At 38.5% G+C, this 18,965-nt stretch overlaps 1 protein-coding gene across 3 annotated transcripts in view; it reads left to right on the forward strand.

Moving 5' to 3' along the window:
• Positions 1–18,965, forward strand: part of TNKS2 (tankyrase 2) — a 66,371-nt gene that overhangs the window by 22,386 nt on the left and 25,020 nt on the right. For 2 of the 3 annotated variants that reach the window (XM_075534878.1, XM_075534876.1), the window contains exons 7-15: positions 1,473–1,539; positions 4,088–4,274; positions 6,402–6,523; positions 9,945–10,036; positions 10,119–10,197; positions 12,624–12,795; positions 13,932–14,011; positions 17,304–17,449; positions 18,140–18,305. In XM_075534878.1, coding sequence (XP_075390993.1) covers positions 1,473–1,539; positions 4,088–4,274; positions 6,402–6,523; positions 9,945–10,036; positions 10,119–10,197; positions 12,624–12,795; positions 13,932–14,011; positions 17,304–17,449; positions 18,140–18,305 — 1,111 coding nt within the window. The remainder of the gene's footprint in view (positions 1–1,472; positions 1,540–4,087; positions 4,275–6,401; positions 6,524–9,944; positions 10,037–10,118; positions 10,198–12,623; positions 12,796–13,931; positions 14,012–17,303; positions 17,450–18,139; positions 18,306–18,965) is intronic. The other variant, XM_075534877.1, reaches the window with a different exon arrangement.

Raw genomic sequence — 18,965 nt, forward strand, 5'->3', positions numbered from 1 at the left:
ACCAGTAGAACTGGCAAATGGAAATACAAAATATGAATGCAAGAGATATTACCAAGAATGTATAAGATACGTTAAATGTTTGGATGCGATGCAAGACAAAGTAATAAAAAGATAACTAATAAAAAGAAACTACACCCACTCCTAACTTATCAACTATTTCATTATCTGACATTCTGCAGTTAAAACTAGTTAAAAATCTGACCGTTTTGTGCAGTGACAGTATGTATCTGGCAGTGATGAATACTGAGGCATTGGGCAAGAGTAATGCTGGCTCTTTGATGGTTAAGGCTGTACATCAGGTTGGCTACACTATAATTCTCAGTGGTTTGGCAGTGATTTAATGATATAGTCATCGTCTATTTTGTGATATAATATGAATATCCTCCATCTTGCACGAGACTAATTTTTCATATAAAGACCTAGTAGTTCTTAGGATTTAACTTTGTGGACAAGTGAGATGTGGGTACACTACATTTCAAATCCTGAACCTGAAAGAATGAGAACCAATAATAACATACACTAAACTCCAGGAAGGAAAATTATTTAGTGGGAAACGTGTTCACTTCGCTTTTTGAACTCTTGGTTTTATGAGATTGTGGGAATTTCCCATGGAAATTCTATTAGATAGTTGGAGGTGAAATTGATGTTCAGAAGAAAGTAAGGAATCCTGTAAAATGAGAAAGCCATGAGCCTTTAAAGAGAAATGATTTACAATAAGAGGTTAAACTGTGGATGCTATCACAGTGGTGGTTACTGTAATTGGTGAGAGATTCCTGAAGTTAGGGAGAAGCTTAAGGGCAAAAGTAAGAAACTTAAGATCCTTCTGTCTTTCCCATATGGGAAGTTCTTCCATTGACATTGTGAATTAATTGGGTTTCAGTTTATTAAGGAATGTAGCAATTTACCTGATAGACTCTCTTCCTTTTTTTTCCTCTCACCCCCTAAAGAACCAGTGTTTGAGCTCTGAGTGTAGAAAAGATAGATGATAATGAGCCAGGCCAAATGAGATAGGTAAACCTGTCTTATACCCAGAAAGCAGTGTATATATAGAGGCATTCAAGGAACTGCGTCATTTTGCATATAATTATGAAAGGTGAGATTAGAGAGGGTTAGATTACTAATTTCTTGGTATATGCCATATTAAGAAATTAGAGTAGGCTCTGAAAAATAGAGAAGAACCACTAAAGGATGTTAAGGCAAGGAAATTAATGTTTTAGGGAAGTATTGCTACAGCTTGGAGGATGTAAGAGTGAGCCTATTTTCAATAGGATGGGGAGTAAATAAGTAGACCCAACTGAAACAGTGACAGTCGCAGTGGAGAAGAAAGGAGATAGTTTATGAGAAGATCACATAGACAATTGCTGTTTCCATTTCAGTGTAAATTTAAATAAAATTGTCCATGTCAATTATTGTGTGCCTATGCCTTTTGAAATTGCATAGATTTTTTTCCCTTCCCCCATCTCATATTGTAGTGATCTGGTGCCATTACATAATGCCTGTTCTTATGGTCACTATGAAGTGACTGAACTTCTGGTCAAGGTAAGTTCTCTTTCTTTTTTTTTTTTTTTTTTAAGGTAAGTTCTCTTGTACCTAATTATTTCCTAGAATTATGTAAAGTAAAAATATGTGTATCTATACTTAACGTGTTTTTTTTATTTAGTTGTATGAGAAGAATACAATCTTTTATAATGTAGGAAATTAATAGCCTGATAGGGCAGTATCTGACTACTTTTAAGGTTTCTGAGATACATAAGATATTAAATAGAAAGTAGCACTGTCATCTTGGGAATAGCAAATTTATTGATTCTATAATTTGTGCTAAATGTGTTTTCAAAACTCTTCTCAAGAAGTAATACCAATAACCAATTTGTAGAATATCATATATTATAATAGACACCATTAGACTTATCATTTTTCCCAGTTTTCCTTTAGATTTGAGCAGGCTCACTTGGTGTAAGCTTCACTGATTGAAATGTGCTATGCATCCAGAAGCGTCTCATTTTGACCCCATTTTGTTTTAAAAAGCTAAACTCGCTGCCATTGAGTGGATCGCGACTCAATAGCCACCGTACCCAGGGTTTCCTAGACTGTAAATTTTTACCAGATCATCTCATCTTTCTTCACTGGGGTGACTGAAGGGTTTGAACTGCTGAACTGGTGGTTAGCAAACTAATGCCTAACCGTCAGTGCTACCTGAGAATACAAGATGTATATTTGTCTTGAGAGTAGACCCAAGAATATTGCCTATGACCTTCCTTTCTGCCCCTCACTTCTACCTACATAACTGCCCACATTTTTGGAGACTTCTCATGACAAGCCTTCAATATTTTTCTTCCTTGTCCTAACAACTAAGACGCTTGGAAAGAGGACACTCACCTTGATGCTTCCTTTTAGTCTTCTGAATACATTTACTTCGAAACAGCTTTATAAATAGCAAATAAATAAAGCCCACAGGCCATCTTTTAATTTATCATATTTGTAGTAGTGATGCTTTTTCGTATTGTAAGACTGAGACTTGAATTAAGCAGAGCAATTTGAATATTCTTGTGAATGACAGTGAAGCACCATACAAATTGCACTGGAATTCACAGACAATTAATTGTGTTTTCCCAAGAACTAGAATTTAAAGAATGGAAGACAGGCTAGAGGCTGTACCTACAGAGGAGGCGACCTGAGCTGAGCGCCCGGGCAATTATCAAAGTAGTCTAATGTAAGAACGTCAGGAGAAAACCAATAGAGGCAGAGGTTGGTTCTGTCGTGGCCTCTGATGATGTGGGCAGAAGTTCTGGGCAATGTGCGTTTTTTGGCAGCCGTTGCTAAGAGTTTTAGCTACCAGATGAAGTAATCTACATCAGGTATTCGGTGCTTGGTTTTTATGACCAGAGCATTGTGCTGGGTATGGAAGACAGTCTGGTAGGCCCAGGTATTCGAGTAAGACGGGACCAAGTAGAAGGACATACATAAGGAGCTACGAGCCATGGTAAGTTATAAGGGCAGTGTGTTCCCAGACAGCATTTCCCAGTGGGCTACACTGAGATACTTTGTTTCCTGTGTTTATCAGACTGAGATCCTTGATGGAAGCAACATGCTATTATCAAACAACAACATGAATGATTATGTACGGGAAGAATAGAATGAATCCTAAGGAAAGCAACAGACTATAACTGTTTGCTTGTCGATTAAAAAGGAAAACAATGAAAAGATGGAACACTACTAGGCACAACAGTAGTCAGAAGTTCTCTTGAATTTCTTCTTTCTCATAGCCTCTAAGTCCAAGGAAACCAGGAGACAGATTGGACTCGATAGCAGATAGAAAACTGTCAGAGTCCTGGTTAGATAGCTGTTTGAAAAGTGTTGCTTGATGTTTCTTTATCAGCTTGCAAGGTAATGTTGGAACATCTGAGAGATGCTACAGGTTTAGTTTGTTGTATGTTTTTTATAGCGGACTTGAAAATAATTAGAAGGAATGCTTCTAAAATGTGCAGGTTAGCATGAAGCTGGGATGGATGACCAGTAAATATTTAAGCTGATAGCATTAAACTACTGATAACACACAATATGAATGGGGGGGGAGAGAGAGAGAGTGTGTGTGTGTAGCTAGTCACAGAGTTACATATTGTATTATTTAATTTGCATGCTATTCAAGAACCAGTAAATCAAATATTTAGTGCTAGAAGTTAGAATCTCGGCAGGAATTGTCTTATTTCTTTATAGGCTCATGAAAATTCCCTAGATCTTGATTAGGGTGATGGCATTCCCTTGTCAAAATTCATCAAATTATACACTTAACTACATTTCACTGTATGTGAATTATACTTCAGTAAAAGAAAAACTACGGTTAAATGTAAAGCTTTATTCTAAAGCTTTTATTCCTAACAATAAAAGAGTTAAATGAGTCCTCCTAGGCAGGCCTAGCAACCACCTACTGTTTTTTCTGTGGAGGAAAAAAATCTGAAGTAATTGGCTTAGAAAGTGAACATTGGGAACATACTCTCTGTAAGCATGCATATTGTCAAATTACACGGTACTAATAATTTAAAATTCTTTTTAAAATTGGGTGTTTTAAATACATGCTTTTCGCCCACAGCACGGTGCCTGTGTGAATGCCATGGACTTGTGGCAGTTCACTCCTCTTCACGAGGCAGCTTCTAAGAACAGGGTGGAAGTGTGCTCTCTCCTCCTCAGTTATGGTGCCGATCCAACCCTGCTGAATTGCCACAATAAAAGTGCTATTGACCTGGCTCCCACAACGCAGTTACAGGAGAGATTAGCATGTAAGTGTAAATTGATGACTGCTTAGCTAGGATGTAGATTATAGAATGTTTTCCTTAGCTATGGGTATCTGCTTTTATTCAGACTTGCATATTTTATCATTTGGAAGTTTCTACATATTCGCGATGCTCTTAAGATGTCTTAGGAATAAATTATATGTGTGTATATATAAAAATATTTTAAGTTACGTGTTTTCCCACGTATTGCTTTTATAAATGGTAATGCCTTTGAAATGAAAGCATTTATGTTTTATTCCTGTGTTGGTGACTCTCCAGCTAATTTGCCATGAAAGTAAAGTTTTACTTGTAGGATTACTTTCTTAAAAACATAGTCTCCAGATCTTAGCACCTAATACTTGTCAGTACTCAAACAAAGGTCTGGTTTCCTATCTTAAACTAAAATAGGTGTCGTAAGAAATAGCCACCTAATTCAGATACAGTATTATCACACATCAGTAAGAAACTTTTATTAGAGTTGTATTCTTCTGTAATTATAAAGGGTAGTGAATGATTTAACACAAGGGGGCAATCTTGTTACAATATTCTCTTATTTATCAGCAGACGAGTGTTTCTGAAGTATCACGCTTATCTCGCCCTCAATTTTCTGAAGTGTGAGCAAAAACCCATCAGTCATTCCTTGCTTCACTGAGAAACATTCTTTGCTTTGAAAAGTTCTCATCGAGGCTGGAATTACATAGAAGTACTCCACATAGCACAAGACTAATTAGGAATGAGAGTGGACCCTGAATCTGCCATAGAGTAAATATGTGGTGGGGTTTCATTCCAACAACTCTGGCATAATTCAGTATGACATACCGCAAATACTTTAATTTTTTCCTTAAGACTTTTATTATTTTTGCCTTTTGTTACCATTGTAAATTCAATCTTTATTTGTCTTTGAGGGATTGGAAATACTTTATTTAAACTTATGACATCAACAAATTATATGATGCAGCATTGTGTATAAGGTACAGAGGGGTTTCAAAAAGTACATGGTAAATTTTTCTCTTTTCATTCCATTTTTCCAGAACTTGGTTTTCAATGTGTAACTTTGGCCTTTCTTTTTAAACTTTTTATTGTGGACTAGGTGACGATTTCTGAAACTTTTAAAAATCATTTTATTGGAGGCTCGTACAGCTCTTATCACAATCCTTACATACATCCATTGTGTCAAGCACACTTGAACATTTGTTGTCATCATTTTCAAAACATTTGCTTTCTATTTGAGCCCTTAGTATCAGCTCATTTTTTACCTCTTCCTTCCCTTCCTCAGAAACCCTTGATAATTTACAAATTATTATTTTATCATGTCTTAGTCGGACTAATGTCTCTCCTCTCCCACTTTTCTGTTGTCCATCCCCCTGGGAGGGGGTTATATATAGATCATTGTGATCAGTTTCCCCTTTCCCTCCTGGTATGGCTACTCTCAATATTGGTCCTGAGGGGTTTATCTGTCCAAGATTTCCTGTGTTTCCAGCTCTTATCTGAACCTGTGTCCATGCTCTGGTCTAGCTGGATTCGTAAGGTAGAATTGGGGTCATGATAGCATTAAAGAGCTAGAGGAGAGTTGTGTGTTTGATCTGTGCTCTACTGCACCCTCACTCACCTTCCTTGTGACCCTTGTAAGGGGTGTCCAGTTGTCTACAGATGGACTTTGGGTCTCTACTCCACACTCCCCCTCGTTCACATTGATAGTTTTTTTTGTTCTGGATCTTGGATGCCTGCTACCTGATCCCTTTGGCACCTCGTGATCACACAGGCTGGTGTGCTTCCATGTGGGCTTTGTTCCTTCTCAGCTAGATGGCCGCTTGTTTATCTTCAGTCCTTTGAGACCCTGGATGCTATATCAGCCTGAGGCCTTTTTTATTAACAGGAAGATTGTACAGGGTAGTGGGAAAGGCACCCATAAATGCAGTTGGTCATAACTCAGATTCATCTTAAGTGGGCACTGCCTGTTGAATTGAGCCAGACAGAAGAACTAGAATGCCGTTGTCTCTGTTTTCAGGACTTAAATTTGGAGAATGCCTTTAGGTTTGGCTATTGTGGTAGATTATTTTGAAAATTTCAAGGAAAATTATTTCATCAGTTTGGTAATTATGATGCAGATGTAAATACTTTTTCTTCATCTAGATGAATTTAAAGGCCACTCACTGCTGCAGGCTGCACGGGAAGCTGATGTCACACGGATTAAAAAACATCTCTCTCTGGAAATGGTGAATTTCAAGCATCCTCAAACGCACGAAACCGCATTGGTAATACTTCAGTTTTAAGTCTTCAAAATATATTTTAAAAAACATGCCGAGCTAATCTTAATGTCCTACTTCTCATAAGGATACACAGTAATTTAGCAATAGCACTGTTTTTAAAAGTTGTGCTTTTTTAAAATGTTAATTGAATACATAGAGAAGTAAGAGAATATTTCAAACAAGTTAGACAACTAGACGGTCTTACTTCCACTCCCCGCCAGAAGAGGCGCTTTCTATTACAGTAGAGGTAGCTCTGGGGGCAGCGCTGCTCCGAAGGACGAAGATGAAGCTTCCTGTTCCCTTGAAAGCTAATAGCCTTGGAAACTCACAGGGACAGTGCTATTCTGCCCTGTAGGGTTACTGTGAGTCAGAATTCACTTGATAACAGTGAATTTTTGTTTCATTAGAGTATCTTTCAAGGGAAAAAATTTATTCAAAATTTACTAGCATATAACATGTAACATTATCACGGTTGGTCTTTATCATTTGATTTTTGTGTTATAAAAAGTATAAAGCCTTATGGCAGAAAATTTGAAACTACCTAAGCATAAGGGTAGGGGTGCAGGGGAAATCCTACCATCAAGATGACAGACATTGGTGATTTCTTTCCAGTGGTGCTCTTTTTCTTTTTTTTAACTAAGATGTGGATCCCTCGATACAATGTGAATAAAATAACATCAGTGAGTGGGTTCGCTGGTAAAGATGGAACCGTAAGGAAGATAAGAACGGGGGAGTCTGAAAAACAGGCGGTGGGGCTAATAGGGCATGTGATGGGAAGTAGAAGAGGACCCAGTGAGTGGGCACACTGGGATGTCGTGCCCATTGCTGTAGAGTTGACCTATAGAACAGGGTAACTGCCCCGCAGGCCTTCACAGACGCAAACTGCTGCGCCCTCCATGGAACTGCTGGCCTTGAGGTTAGCCGCTGAACGTTAACCATTGCATGACCAAAGCTCTGATATAATCAGAGGCTGCCTTAAAATTAGAAATCTAGAAGGATAAAGATAACTCCTATATTGTGAATTGATCGATGTGTTTTGGGTGAGGAAAAAGGTTTCAGAGTAAATTAATGCACTTAGGAACAAACTTAATTCTTTGTAGCCGTACTTAATCTAATATCGTGGTCAATTTTCTTCATTATGTTGTGTTGTAAACTACAATAAACCATACATAGTAAAGGAGCCATGTTCACTAATTAGAAATGGTTCTATTATGGGCAGTGGTGATAGCCACATCAAAGAATAAATCTGAAGTAAAGTCATTGTGGGGCCAATTTCACTAACTGCACTATTTAAGGGGCAAGGTATGCAAACCCTACTGCTGTTGTTGTTTGGTAAGGATCAGTATGAATTTTTTCCCACCTGGAAATACACCTAGGTTTCACCTTCCGACATCTCCAAGATGCCTCGCACTTCTATGGTACTTCCTATCTCACCCTAGCCACCCATTAAAAACATCAAAACCCCGTGGCCAGATAACATGCTAACACAGCGGTTCTCAGCCTGTGGGTCGAACGACCCTTTCACAGGGGTCACCCGATTTATGAAGTAGCAACGACAATAATTTTCTGGATGGGGCGTGTTCACCACCACATGAGGAACTGTATGAAAGGGTCGCAGCATTAGGAAGGTTGAGGACCACTGTGCTAGAAGGGCTCTGTTCCTCCTCCCTATTGACTACCTATGCAAGCACCCAAGACTGAGTCTTGAGTTTGGACTCTGTCTACATTTAAAACTCTCTGTGCAGCTCTCTTTGAACTAGCCATGGGGAGCCAGGTCAGAATTCCATTGTCACTTGTGGGTTCACTCATTCTCTATACTAAGCTCTTAGCCATTGAGTCCATTCCAACTGTACAACCCTAGAGGATGGTGGAACTCTCCAGAGGATTTCCTAGCCTATAAATCCTTGTGGAAGCAGCCTGCCTGTTCTTTCTTCCTCAAAGTAGCTGGTGGGTTTGAATCAATGACCTGATAGTTAGCAGCCTAACACAACCCACCATGCCTCATGGTAACTGTTACCAATATTTAGCCAATTATAACTAGAAAGGATAACACGAGGACAGATGCAGCAGTCAAGGCCTTTCCCCACATAGTGCTTCCCTTTTCCCCAGGGATCTACCACCATCTCCCATTCATGAATAGTCCATCAATCCGGCTCCAAGGCCCAGGGTCACTTTGTCATTGGTGCTCCCAATGAATATGGATGACTGCATCGTGCCCTCTCCTGCTTTGGAAGTGTGGTCACCAAGTGTGGGACCTGACTATTTTAGAGACAAAGAGCACCTTTGGGCTTGCTTTGGGCTGTGAGGCGTTGTAGTGGCACCTGTGGTTAAATGCTCAGGTGTTGGCTGAAAGGCAGTTCTTTTCAGACCCACCCCCTCTCCCCTGGAGGCGGAGTTCCATAAGGATTGGCAGCCTTAAAAACCCTGTCAGGGGTGCCGCCGCAAGGCCCTGTTGGACAACAGCTAGACAGAAACCGGCTGGTTTTCATTTTCAGGAAGTGTCCCCTGGGTTTTCTGGGCTATTCTCTTTATGGAAGCAACTCATCAGTTGGGCTCAAACTGCCACCCTTTTGGTTAACAAGTGCTCAGCCACCAGGACGCCTTCAGAAACCAGATACAAACGACTAGGATTGTTGGCTGTGTTCCAGGGTCAAGAACGTCAAATAAGCTTTGTGATTTGCAGTAGGTTAAAATCAAAAGAAACGAAACGTTTGGCATATATTATATATTTAGATGTGGAGAGAAACATAGCTTAAAATCTTCTAGGACTTTTTTTTTTTTTTTCATGATTGTCAGAGGTTTGTTTTAACAAACACCTCTATTATGGATGACTATTGTCCTGGATGGCAGGCAGGCATGCATAGATAAGCACCGGAACTGGGACATAGAGAATTAGGTTGACGGCCGACAGATTCCGTCTCGTTTCCTCTTTGATCATTAAAGATATAGATGCTGTGGTCTCCAACTTTAGAGTATTCGCATTTTACAAATGTGGTAGACCACAGACATCTGCTATCTAGATAATGTGAGTTCCTAATTCTAACAGAGGTGATGCTACTCTATTTGTTAGCAGCAGTGCTATTACCAAGCAGAATTTAGTGTTATGTGCTCTGTTAATTCTTCAAGTTAAGAAACCTCAACCTTTCGAAATATTGTGTTCATCTTTTAAAGAGTAACATGTCAAGCGCCCTGCTACTTGAGAACATTAACTTAGGATTTATTTGCTCATACTGTTTAGTAACAGGTGTCATTTGAGTAGCACTGGTTTTTTCAGACATTCTGTCCAGTAAAAATTTATCAAGACCAGTTAGGTAAAAGAATGAAATGAAATTAACATCTTGATTTTTTCTTAATAAGAAACACGAATGTTTTTAATAAAAAGTGGCATGTATAGTCCTTGATTAATGCTGCAATTTAAATCATCTAGCATTGTGCTGCCGCATCTCCATATCCCAAAAGAAAACAAATATGTGAATTGTTGCTAAGAAAAGGAGCAAACATCAATGAAAAGACTAAGGAGTAAGTATCTTTTAAGAATTGAATATTATTGGCATTTTCTTTCCTGAAAACCATACTCACTGACTGTCTTTGTCCCTGAAAGGTTCTTGACTCCTCTACATGTGGCATCTGAGAAAGCCCACAATGACATCATCGAAGTAGTGGTGAAACATGAAGCAAAGGTATGCTTCATTTTTGGTGCTCTCTGGGCCATCCAGTGAGAGTTGTTTTCCATTTAGCAAATGAAAGTGTTACTTCTCTTACTTTTAACCTATACTGTAAAATCATTCTACAGGTGCTTTTCCTGTATCAATTCTTTGCTAGAAAGCCTATTGACTTTAAGATATTTCACTTGTACATGTCCTTCCTTTGCTATCCTGTTCACCCACACTCGACTGGTCAAGGAATCCTTAAGGTCTTTATTTCTTTTAGGTTTGGGGGATTTTGGGTTGGTTGTTTTGTTTTGTTTTTCTGGTATCTCCAGCTAGTGTCATGCCTCTTCTCACTCAAATCTATATCCTCTTCTACTACATGATTACCATGATAACTCCTGGGTTTACCCCACCACAGGGTTAACTGTTCTTTCTGTGACTAGGCCAGAGAACTTAAAACAGAAGATTAAAAATTATTTGACCAAAAAAACAAACAAACAACATGATAGCCCCAATTGAGAGGTTAATTTTTATCCATAAAATAGTTACAGTTTTCTAAAAACTAGAATTCATCTTTTCTTATCTAAGACCTCTTAAAAGTACTGCCCAGTAAAAGATACCTAATGTCTTCAGATTGGAAGGGATAACAATCTCCTGATTTAGCAGTTTGGCCATAGTCCCTCGCTTTCTTCAGACAAAGTCTGAGCAGGCAGTCATTACATAGCCAAGAGAATGGAGTTGTCTGGATGACGGGGGAAGGCGGGACACTGGCGGCTCCTGTGGCCCTTCCCTAAGTGGACTTGGCAGGATCTTTGCTCATCGGTCTTTCCTTGGGTCCCACGCACGGAACCACTTAGAATTCTACCGTTCTTTTCATGCTACTTCTCAGTGTACTAAGTCCTATTTATTATTGAAAATGCTTATTACTGTGTAATCTTGATTTCTCCCCCCCCCCTTTTGTAAATCGTTGAATAAAATAAACTTTACTGCTGCTTGGTATATCTCATTTGTCTCTTCCATAACTTTATTGTTTTTCTTAACAATGTGGTACATTGAAGAATATCTAGATGCTTATTAAATCTGAGTTGTGAAACTCTCTTAAATGGGTAACCAACCCTCCAGGTTTATCCAGGACTGAAGAATTTCCAGGAACTGGGAGTTTCGGTGCTAAAATCTGGAAAGTCCTGGACAAAGCAGGACAAGTTGGTCACCCTACGCTTAAGATAATATCAAAAAAGTTTTCAAGGGGATGTATCTCACATTACAGTAGAGTTTTGGTGTGTTAATTGCCCAAGCATTTTACATTGATTTCTCAGGTTTGGTAGGTAGTCCATTTCAAGTCACTGAATATTTGTATTCAGTCCCATGAATATAAATTGACTGATGTCTCAAAACACACCAGTGGCCACAGGATTAATTTCTCAACTATATTTTGGAGAATTGTTCCCCTAGGAGATGGAAGGTTAAGGTAGTAGGGAGTGTTAGCAATACTCTTATTGTGAAAATTCTCAAGAAAAATATAGTGATGTTGAAAGAATATTACATAAAACAGCTGTATACCTATCAGGTTAACTCTATTTTATTTATATCCATTCAGCCCATCGATATATCTTACCTTACTGACACATTTCAATATAACTGTACACTTCCCCTAAGTTTTTTCTGCTTGCACAACAACTAGAGCTTGGTATTTGTCTAGTTTTTCTTTTTATGTAAAGTGTATATTCAATGAAATCTATAAATCCTAAATGTACATTTGTTGCATTTTGACAAATGCATACACCTGAATAACAGGAAACCCCTTATCGAGACTACAGAAGGTTATCTTGGGCAAAGGTAGTACCATATTGCAGTTATTTCCACCCCTGGAGGCAGAAATCACTCAGATTATTTTTCAGCAGAGATTGTATATCCTTGTTTTAGAATTTCATAGACAATCTCATTGACGCTCTGTGTAAGGGTTTCCACTCTGTGTAATTGTCGCTGCATGCATAATATCAATAGCTTGTTCTTTTTAATTGCCTAGGTCTTCCATTGTATAACTGTGCTTCTATTTGTATAGATTACATGTCATATGATTTTAAAAGTAGGCTAGGTTTGAATACCAATTTAATCTCTGACTTTTATACTATGGGCTCTCCCATATTTCTGAGCCTCAGAGATCTATTAAAACTCTTAAGATTTTCTTAGCCAATGTCTAGCTCTAAATGCTTCAATGCTACACATAATTGATACTCAACATCTCACGCTGTTAACCCCAATTTAAATCTTCCTTATAATACCAACTTTCTTGAGATGTGCTCTAGACTTGATCAAAAATACTAACTTTGGCACTGGATTTTAAAGTTTTGTGAAGAATTATTGAGATTTTAAAATTAATAGTAAATATAAAATGCCTGGTGAGATGCTTTAAGTTTTGTGCTGTAAGCTAATTTTATCCTCCTCTGCTTGTTAAGGTTAATGCTTTGGACAGTCTTGGTCAGACTTCTCTGCACAGAGCTGCACATTGTGGTCATCTGCAGACATGCCGCCTGCTTCTGAGCTATGGCTGTGATCCAAACATCATATCCCTTCAAGGCTTTACTGCCCTACAGATGGGAAATGAAAATGTGCAACAACTTCTTCAAGGTAGTAAATGCCTCCATGAAACTCATTCTTAAATGTATTGTCATACATGTAACCTCCTCTCTGGGGGATGGGCAACAGGAAAGTGGGTGTAGGGAGATGCCGGGCAATGTAAGATAAGATAAAATAAGAATTTATAAATTATTAAGGACTCATGAGGGAGGGGGAGCGGGAGGAAAAAAGGAAAATGAGCTGATTCCAGGAACCCAAGTGGAAAGCGAATTTTGAGAATGATGAGGGCAACGAATGTATAAGGGTGCTTTATTCAATTGATATATGTGTGGATTGTGATAAGAGTTGTATGAGCCCCAATAAAACAATTTTTTAAATGTATTGTTAAAATTCACCTTTTAAAGCTATTCATAATTGTTACATATTAGGAATTGGTCATCAAAAGATAATTTTTTACATTTTGGGGAGGGACTCTTTCTTAATTCATGAACTTTAGTGCTCAAATGTTGTTCATTTTTATTTTTTTCCAGTAGCATATTTGTGCAATTTCTCATCAGTTAAACAAAATAAAAAAACTCACTGCCATCAACCCTATAGAACAGGATAGAACTGCCCCCACTGTGAGGTCAGAGACTATTTTTTTTAAATGTTTTAAGATCATTTTACTGGGGGCTCTTGCAGTTCTTAAAACAATTCATACATCCATTGTGTCAAGCACATTTGTACATATGTTGCCATTATCCTTTTCAAAACATTTTTTTTCTACTTGAACCCTTGTATCAGCTCCTCGTTTTTATTTCGTCCCTCCTCCAACCTCATGAATCCTTGATAAGTTATTAAATTGCAGTTTTCATATCTTAACACCGTCCGCTGCTGAGACTTACTCTTTATGGGAGTAGAAAGCCCTTGCAGCTGTCAGCCGGCACGTAACCACTGTGCTGCCACCAGGGCCTCGCTAGTGATGGCTGGCTGTGCATCTCGACCCAGAAACTCACATGCCTTCTCTAGGACGCATTAGAAGAGTCAGTGCTTAGGGCATGGCTTCCTGCTAGGATGGTTGCTGTTTTCTCACAATACAATTTAGCAAATTATAAGGGAGCTTCACTTTCTGATTAGTTCCTTTCCTAAGACTTTTGGTCTTGCCTCTGAACAGGAATTAATATCTCTCTCTCTCTCTCTCTTTCTAGAAGGTGTTCCATTAGGTAATTCAGAGGCAGACAGACAGTTGCTGGAAGCTGCAAAGGCTGGAGATGTGGAGACTGTAAAAGTAAGATACGACCTTATGTTTCTGCGTACTGGGGTTTTGTAGTTGGCCTGTACTGTTCCTGTGGTCGGCCTACGTGTTTATATGTGCCTGTTTTAAAGGTTAGGAAAGCTCATCTAGCTCTGTGGAAATAAGAGGCATTGAATAATGAAGGAAAGAAAGGGGGTATTTTCAGGTTTCTGTGCACTTCAGTAAGTCACATTCACAAATTTAAACTATCTCACACTATGAATTTTGCTTAAAGAACTTATTTATTCATTTATTCCTTGAAAAGGATAAGGTGTATCAAATTATTGGCCATGATTTATATGTGACATATAAAACGAAGGGAAAAAAACGGAAAGTCGCTTCAGTCTACATGTTTCTTCGGGTTTATTTCTGTGCCCCTCCTATTGGTGAGCCCATGTTTGCATGCAGTAAAAATACGGCACTGCCTATTCCCAGACACACAGTCTCCTCATCCTCACTTCACCCAGAATAAAGTGTTGATTTTCTTTCTTTCTCAGAGCTTCCATGTGAGCACTTCTGCCCCATCTCCTGTGCCGACTTAGCAGAATAATCCTGAAGTTCTGGTTTTGCCTTTTACCCTAGTAGCATTTATAATGTCTTAAGGCCTAGACCAGGTATTTCTGTTAAACTGTGTGTCCAGGTGAAATAACTCAGAAGTGAGAATTTTACAGTTGAACTGATGTAAAATTAATTTCCCATGTTTCATAAGTAATTCTTCATAATTCAATAATATTTAAATTTTCCAAAGCTAGTAAAGAGGGCGGTGGAAGGGACCTTTGTTGGGGTTTCTGTTCTTTACAGACTTTTTGAAAACATTGTGCTATTTTGATTACTGTCAGGAAATGAGAAACTGAAAGGTAATAAGCTTGAGGAAAAATAATAAACTTGTTTCCATTCATGGCAAGTGTAGCTTCTGAAGTAGTTTCACATATTTCTGTATGGTATTCCTAATTTTAAATAGATTAGCCCAACAAAGTTAGTAACTTTAGATATCTTAAGAAGTATGTATGCTGTTCTCATCTGAACTTGAGCGCTGAGGCAATCCACTCATTGTTCTTTGAAATCTGTGGTTCTCAACCTTCCTAATGCTGCAGTCCTTTAATACAGTGTCTCATGTTGTGATGACACCCACCCCCGACCATAAAATTATTCAACCCCGGTGAGAGGGTTGTTTGTCACACACACACAAAGGGGTCATGACCCACAGGTTGAGAACCGCTGTTTTAAATAAAGGGCATTCTGGAAGTGGGTTTAAAAATCTATGTGATATACTTTACTATAGTTGCTTCTTGTACAAACAGTACGCTCACTTCTAAATAACTTCAGGTTTTATTTTTCCAAGAAAATGTTATTGCTTGACATACTTACATTTTCTTTCCCTTAAGTAGGAGGCTAATAGGATATTGATAGAAGGATTTTCCTTTCATGAATGACTTACAGAGAAAAAAATCACATCTCTTGAGTTAAAAGATAGCAAGCAAATTTCTTTTGTTTGGGTTTGAGTTTCTGTGGGGAAATTATAAAATCCAAGCAACTAGTTAAAGGACGTCTAGTAGATTTGGGGAGGGGATGCCAAGGTTTATGATACATTTTAAATGTTTATTAGAGAATAAACAAGCTCTTAAAGACAACTTTGTTTTGCATAAAGATAGAAGTCTCCAGGAAGAGCTACGATGCAGCTGCGATCAAGCGGAGGGTGGGTGCTCGACTTGGAGAAGAGCTATAATGCTCCTGGGTCAAAGACGACCCTCTTCTCTCCCAGTACCAACTACTAGGTTGTCTTCCCTTTCCTCTGCTTTGAAAATCACTCGATGGAAAATTGTCTCCATCAGTCTTTCTATTCATCACCAGTCTCTACTCAAGTGGCTCCGTATACCTCACTGGGACACAAACATTTGCGTTTTAGCCCCCCAAAACAGCGCATAAGGGTGTACTCAGTTGTTTGCTTACCAGTGTTCTACCAAACTAGATCCTTTATTGGATGCCTAATAATTAGAAAACCTATGCCAGAGTGGAAACGAAGTGTGGGAGGAGTGTGGTGGTGTATGTCGTGTCGAGACAAGGAAGATCATTGTCCGCATTAACCACCCAACGCTGATTCTTACAAGGCGGAGGTCAGACACACTCCCCCTTCTCACCAATCTTTTTAATCAGTTCTGACACCAACTGTACTTCCATGGCACGCTCTCCTCTGATGAGTTTGACATTTCATGGACCGTGTACGTTCAGGGTTTATTAGGGAAGTAGCAGGTTACATTTCAGGGTCAAAGCACTCAGGATACAGTTCTTCAGTCAGGGCAGCCTCTTTGCCATTACTGCAGGCAGGTGTCTCTGGCCCTCTGCCACTTAATGCTTGGAGGCACCAACTGTGTCGTCCTGCCTACAGTGCGATATAATTTTCCAGATACAGGCCCTCAACAGCATCATTGGCATAAACTGGGAACTAGGGCATTGAACTATTCCCAGTTTAGTCATGATTAAGAAAGCAAAACTGGACAGACTTGAATTTTAGAACATGGCTGAGCTGAAACAGTAATTGGAATGGGGAAAATTACAGGTTGAATTCCTGCTAGACACGGCATCTCGCCCTTAGAAAACAAGGACAGCTGGATTCTTGCATAGCAACCAAGTCCCTTCCCCATGGGATTTGAGCAGAGTTCAAAACAACCAGCCCTTGGCCACGTTGCACTAATAAACTAAATGTGAGTCACTTGCCTCAGCCTGACCGACACTCTAGTCTCCCAAATCAGGCTCACCAGAGGCCTCATTAAGCTGCTTCCGAGTCTCCCATTCTTGGACCCCAGCCTGTCGTTTTTGTTCTGCTTATTCTGAATATTTTCCTGCATGACCCACATTTCAAATATACAGATCTTTTCTGGTGTCTCCTTGTCGGCCATGACAAAAGGCCTGCTGTGAAATTAACCCTCACAGTCACAATTAGAAACTGGCAGTCATGGCAGTTGGCGTAAATTTTTCTTAATGGCTTTGGAAAACATTGAAGATACAAGCATCAGTGTAAGAAACCCGAGTCTCAAAAGTGACTAGATGAAAAGATGTACTTTGACTTATTAATATACATTTAAATATATAAATTTAAGAAAATTAAAAATATATAAATACAGAAGTATAGCAGGGAAAAAATGACTAGATGAAATAAAATTAGTTTCTGAGAACCCTGACTTGATGAGATAAAATAAATGAAGTATTTGAAATACATTAAGAAATGTACATTTTATGCCATTTACAAGAATACGTTTTATCCTGTATACTTCGTTCCACCCTACAGAAATTGTGTACTGTTCAAAGCGTCAATTGCCGAGACATTGAAGGGCGTCAGTCTACACCCCTTCATTTTGCAGCTGGGTATAATAGGGTGTCTGTGGTGGAATTTCTCTTGCAACATGGAGCTGATGTGCATGCTAAAGATAAAGGGTATGTACTACTTGCCGTGACCTTTTTCTCTGCTAATTCATTTTAGAGAATAGGAGTGTACTTCTTAGTTTCAAGTTCTAGGGCCTTGGTGGTGAAGTGGTTAAGTTCTTTGACTGCTTTAGTCCACAGAAGAGAGAGATCAGCGATCTGCTTTCAGAAAGATTACAGCCTTGGAAAGCCAGTGCATAGGACAATTCTTCTCTGCTTGTAAGGGCATGGAGTCAGAATCTACTCTGCAGCCACACATTTGGTTGAGTTTGGTCATGTGGGTTAAGATGTTCTGATTAGCATTTATATAAATGTGTTTACATAATGCCTTATAATGCTTCATAATATGAGACATCTTCCATTAGTTCGTGGGAAAGTTGAATTAAATGATCACAAAATCTTTTCATAAACTTTTCAAAGCCTTCTCGTAGTCAGTGAGATTACACCATTAGTGTCATAGTGGTTTTTAATGTAAGATTTGCAGTGTTTGTGGAGGATATGTGAATATTTTCCATTTATCTTGAAATTATTTTTCATCAAAAATAGTTTTTCATTCTAAATTATAGGTATATGGATATTTGTTATATTTTAAGTATTTTTAAACATTGAAATTTTTTTTTTAATACATAGCTAGAGAAAAGTCTTTCATCGGTCCCCTGTAATTAACTCAAACATCACCGCTCGCCTTCTTTTCCGTTCCAGAGGCCTGGTGCCCTTGCACAACGCGTGTTCTTACGGCCATTACGAAGTTGCAGAGCTTCTTGTTAAGCATGGTGCTGTCGTTAATGTAGCTGATTTATGGAAATTTACACCTTTACATGAAGCTGCTGCAAAAGGAAAATATGAAATTTGCAAACTTCTGCTCCAGGTATATTTCAGTGCTTGCTGTGTACAGTGTATGGCGGAAAATATGTTTATGATACTGATGATAAACTCTAGATTAAACGTAGTAAAGGATTGGGAAGCAATTACCTAACACTCTCCATAGATTTCAAAATAAATACTGACATTACGTATCCATTTACATGCATATATACCACACAGATTTGTTTTCAGGTAGTATCATGTGATGGTTCTTTAATCTTCTTAATTATTCCTATATGGTACTTTAACCTCAAAATAGTTGAAGTTGATGGCACTTTCTTTTTAAATCATTTTATTAGGGGCTCACGCAATTCTTACCACTATCCACACATACATCCATTGTGTCAAGCACATGTGTACATTTGTTGCTATCATCATTCTAATGGCACTGTTTTAATACTGATAGCAAGATAGATATTTTTCCATTAAAAGGGGGAAAATAGGGTTGTTTTTGTTTTCAATTTATTTCAGTGATTATGAAAAGTAGAAATCACTTGTTTTTGATACTTGATAACGGCTCTATTTTGAAGGTAGCTTAAAATTTGTGCTGCAAAAAAAAAATTTGTGCTGCATTATTCTTAAAACCCAATCATACTTCACTGTTATTATAATGTGTACATAAATATTAATAACAATCCTGGTATCCTTTAAGATGGTCTCATAG

This window comes from Tenrec ecaudatus, chromosome 16 (assembly GCF_050624435.1).
Source record: "Tenrec ecaudatus isolate mTenEca1 chromosome 16, mTenEca1.hap1, whole genome shotgun sequence".
Lineage (NCBI taxonomy): Eukaryota > Metazoa > Chordata > Mammalia > Afrosoricida > Tenrecidae > Tenrec > Tenrec ecaudatus.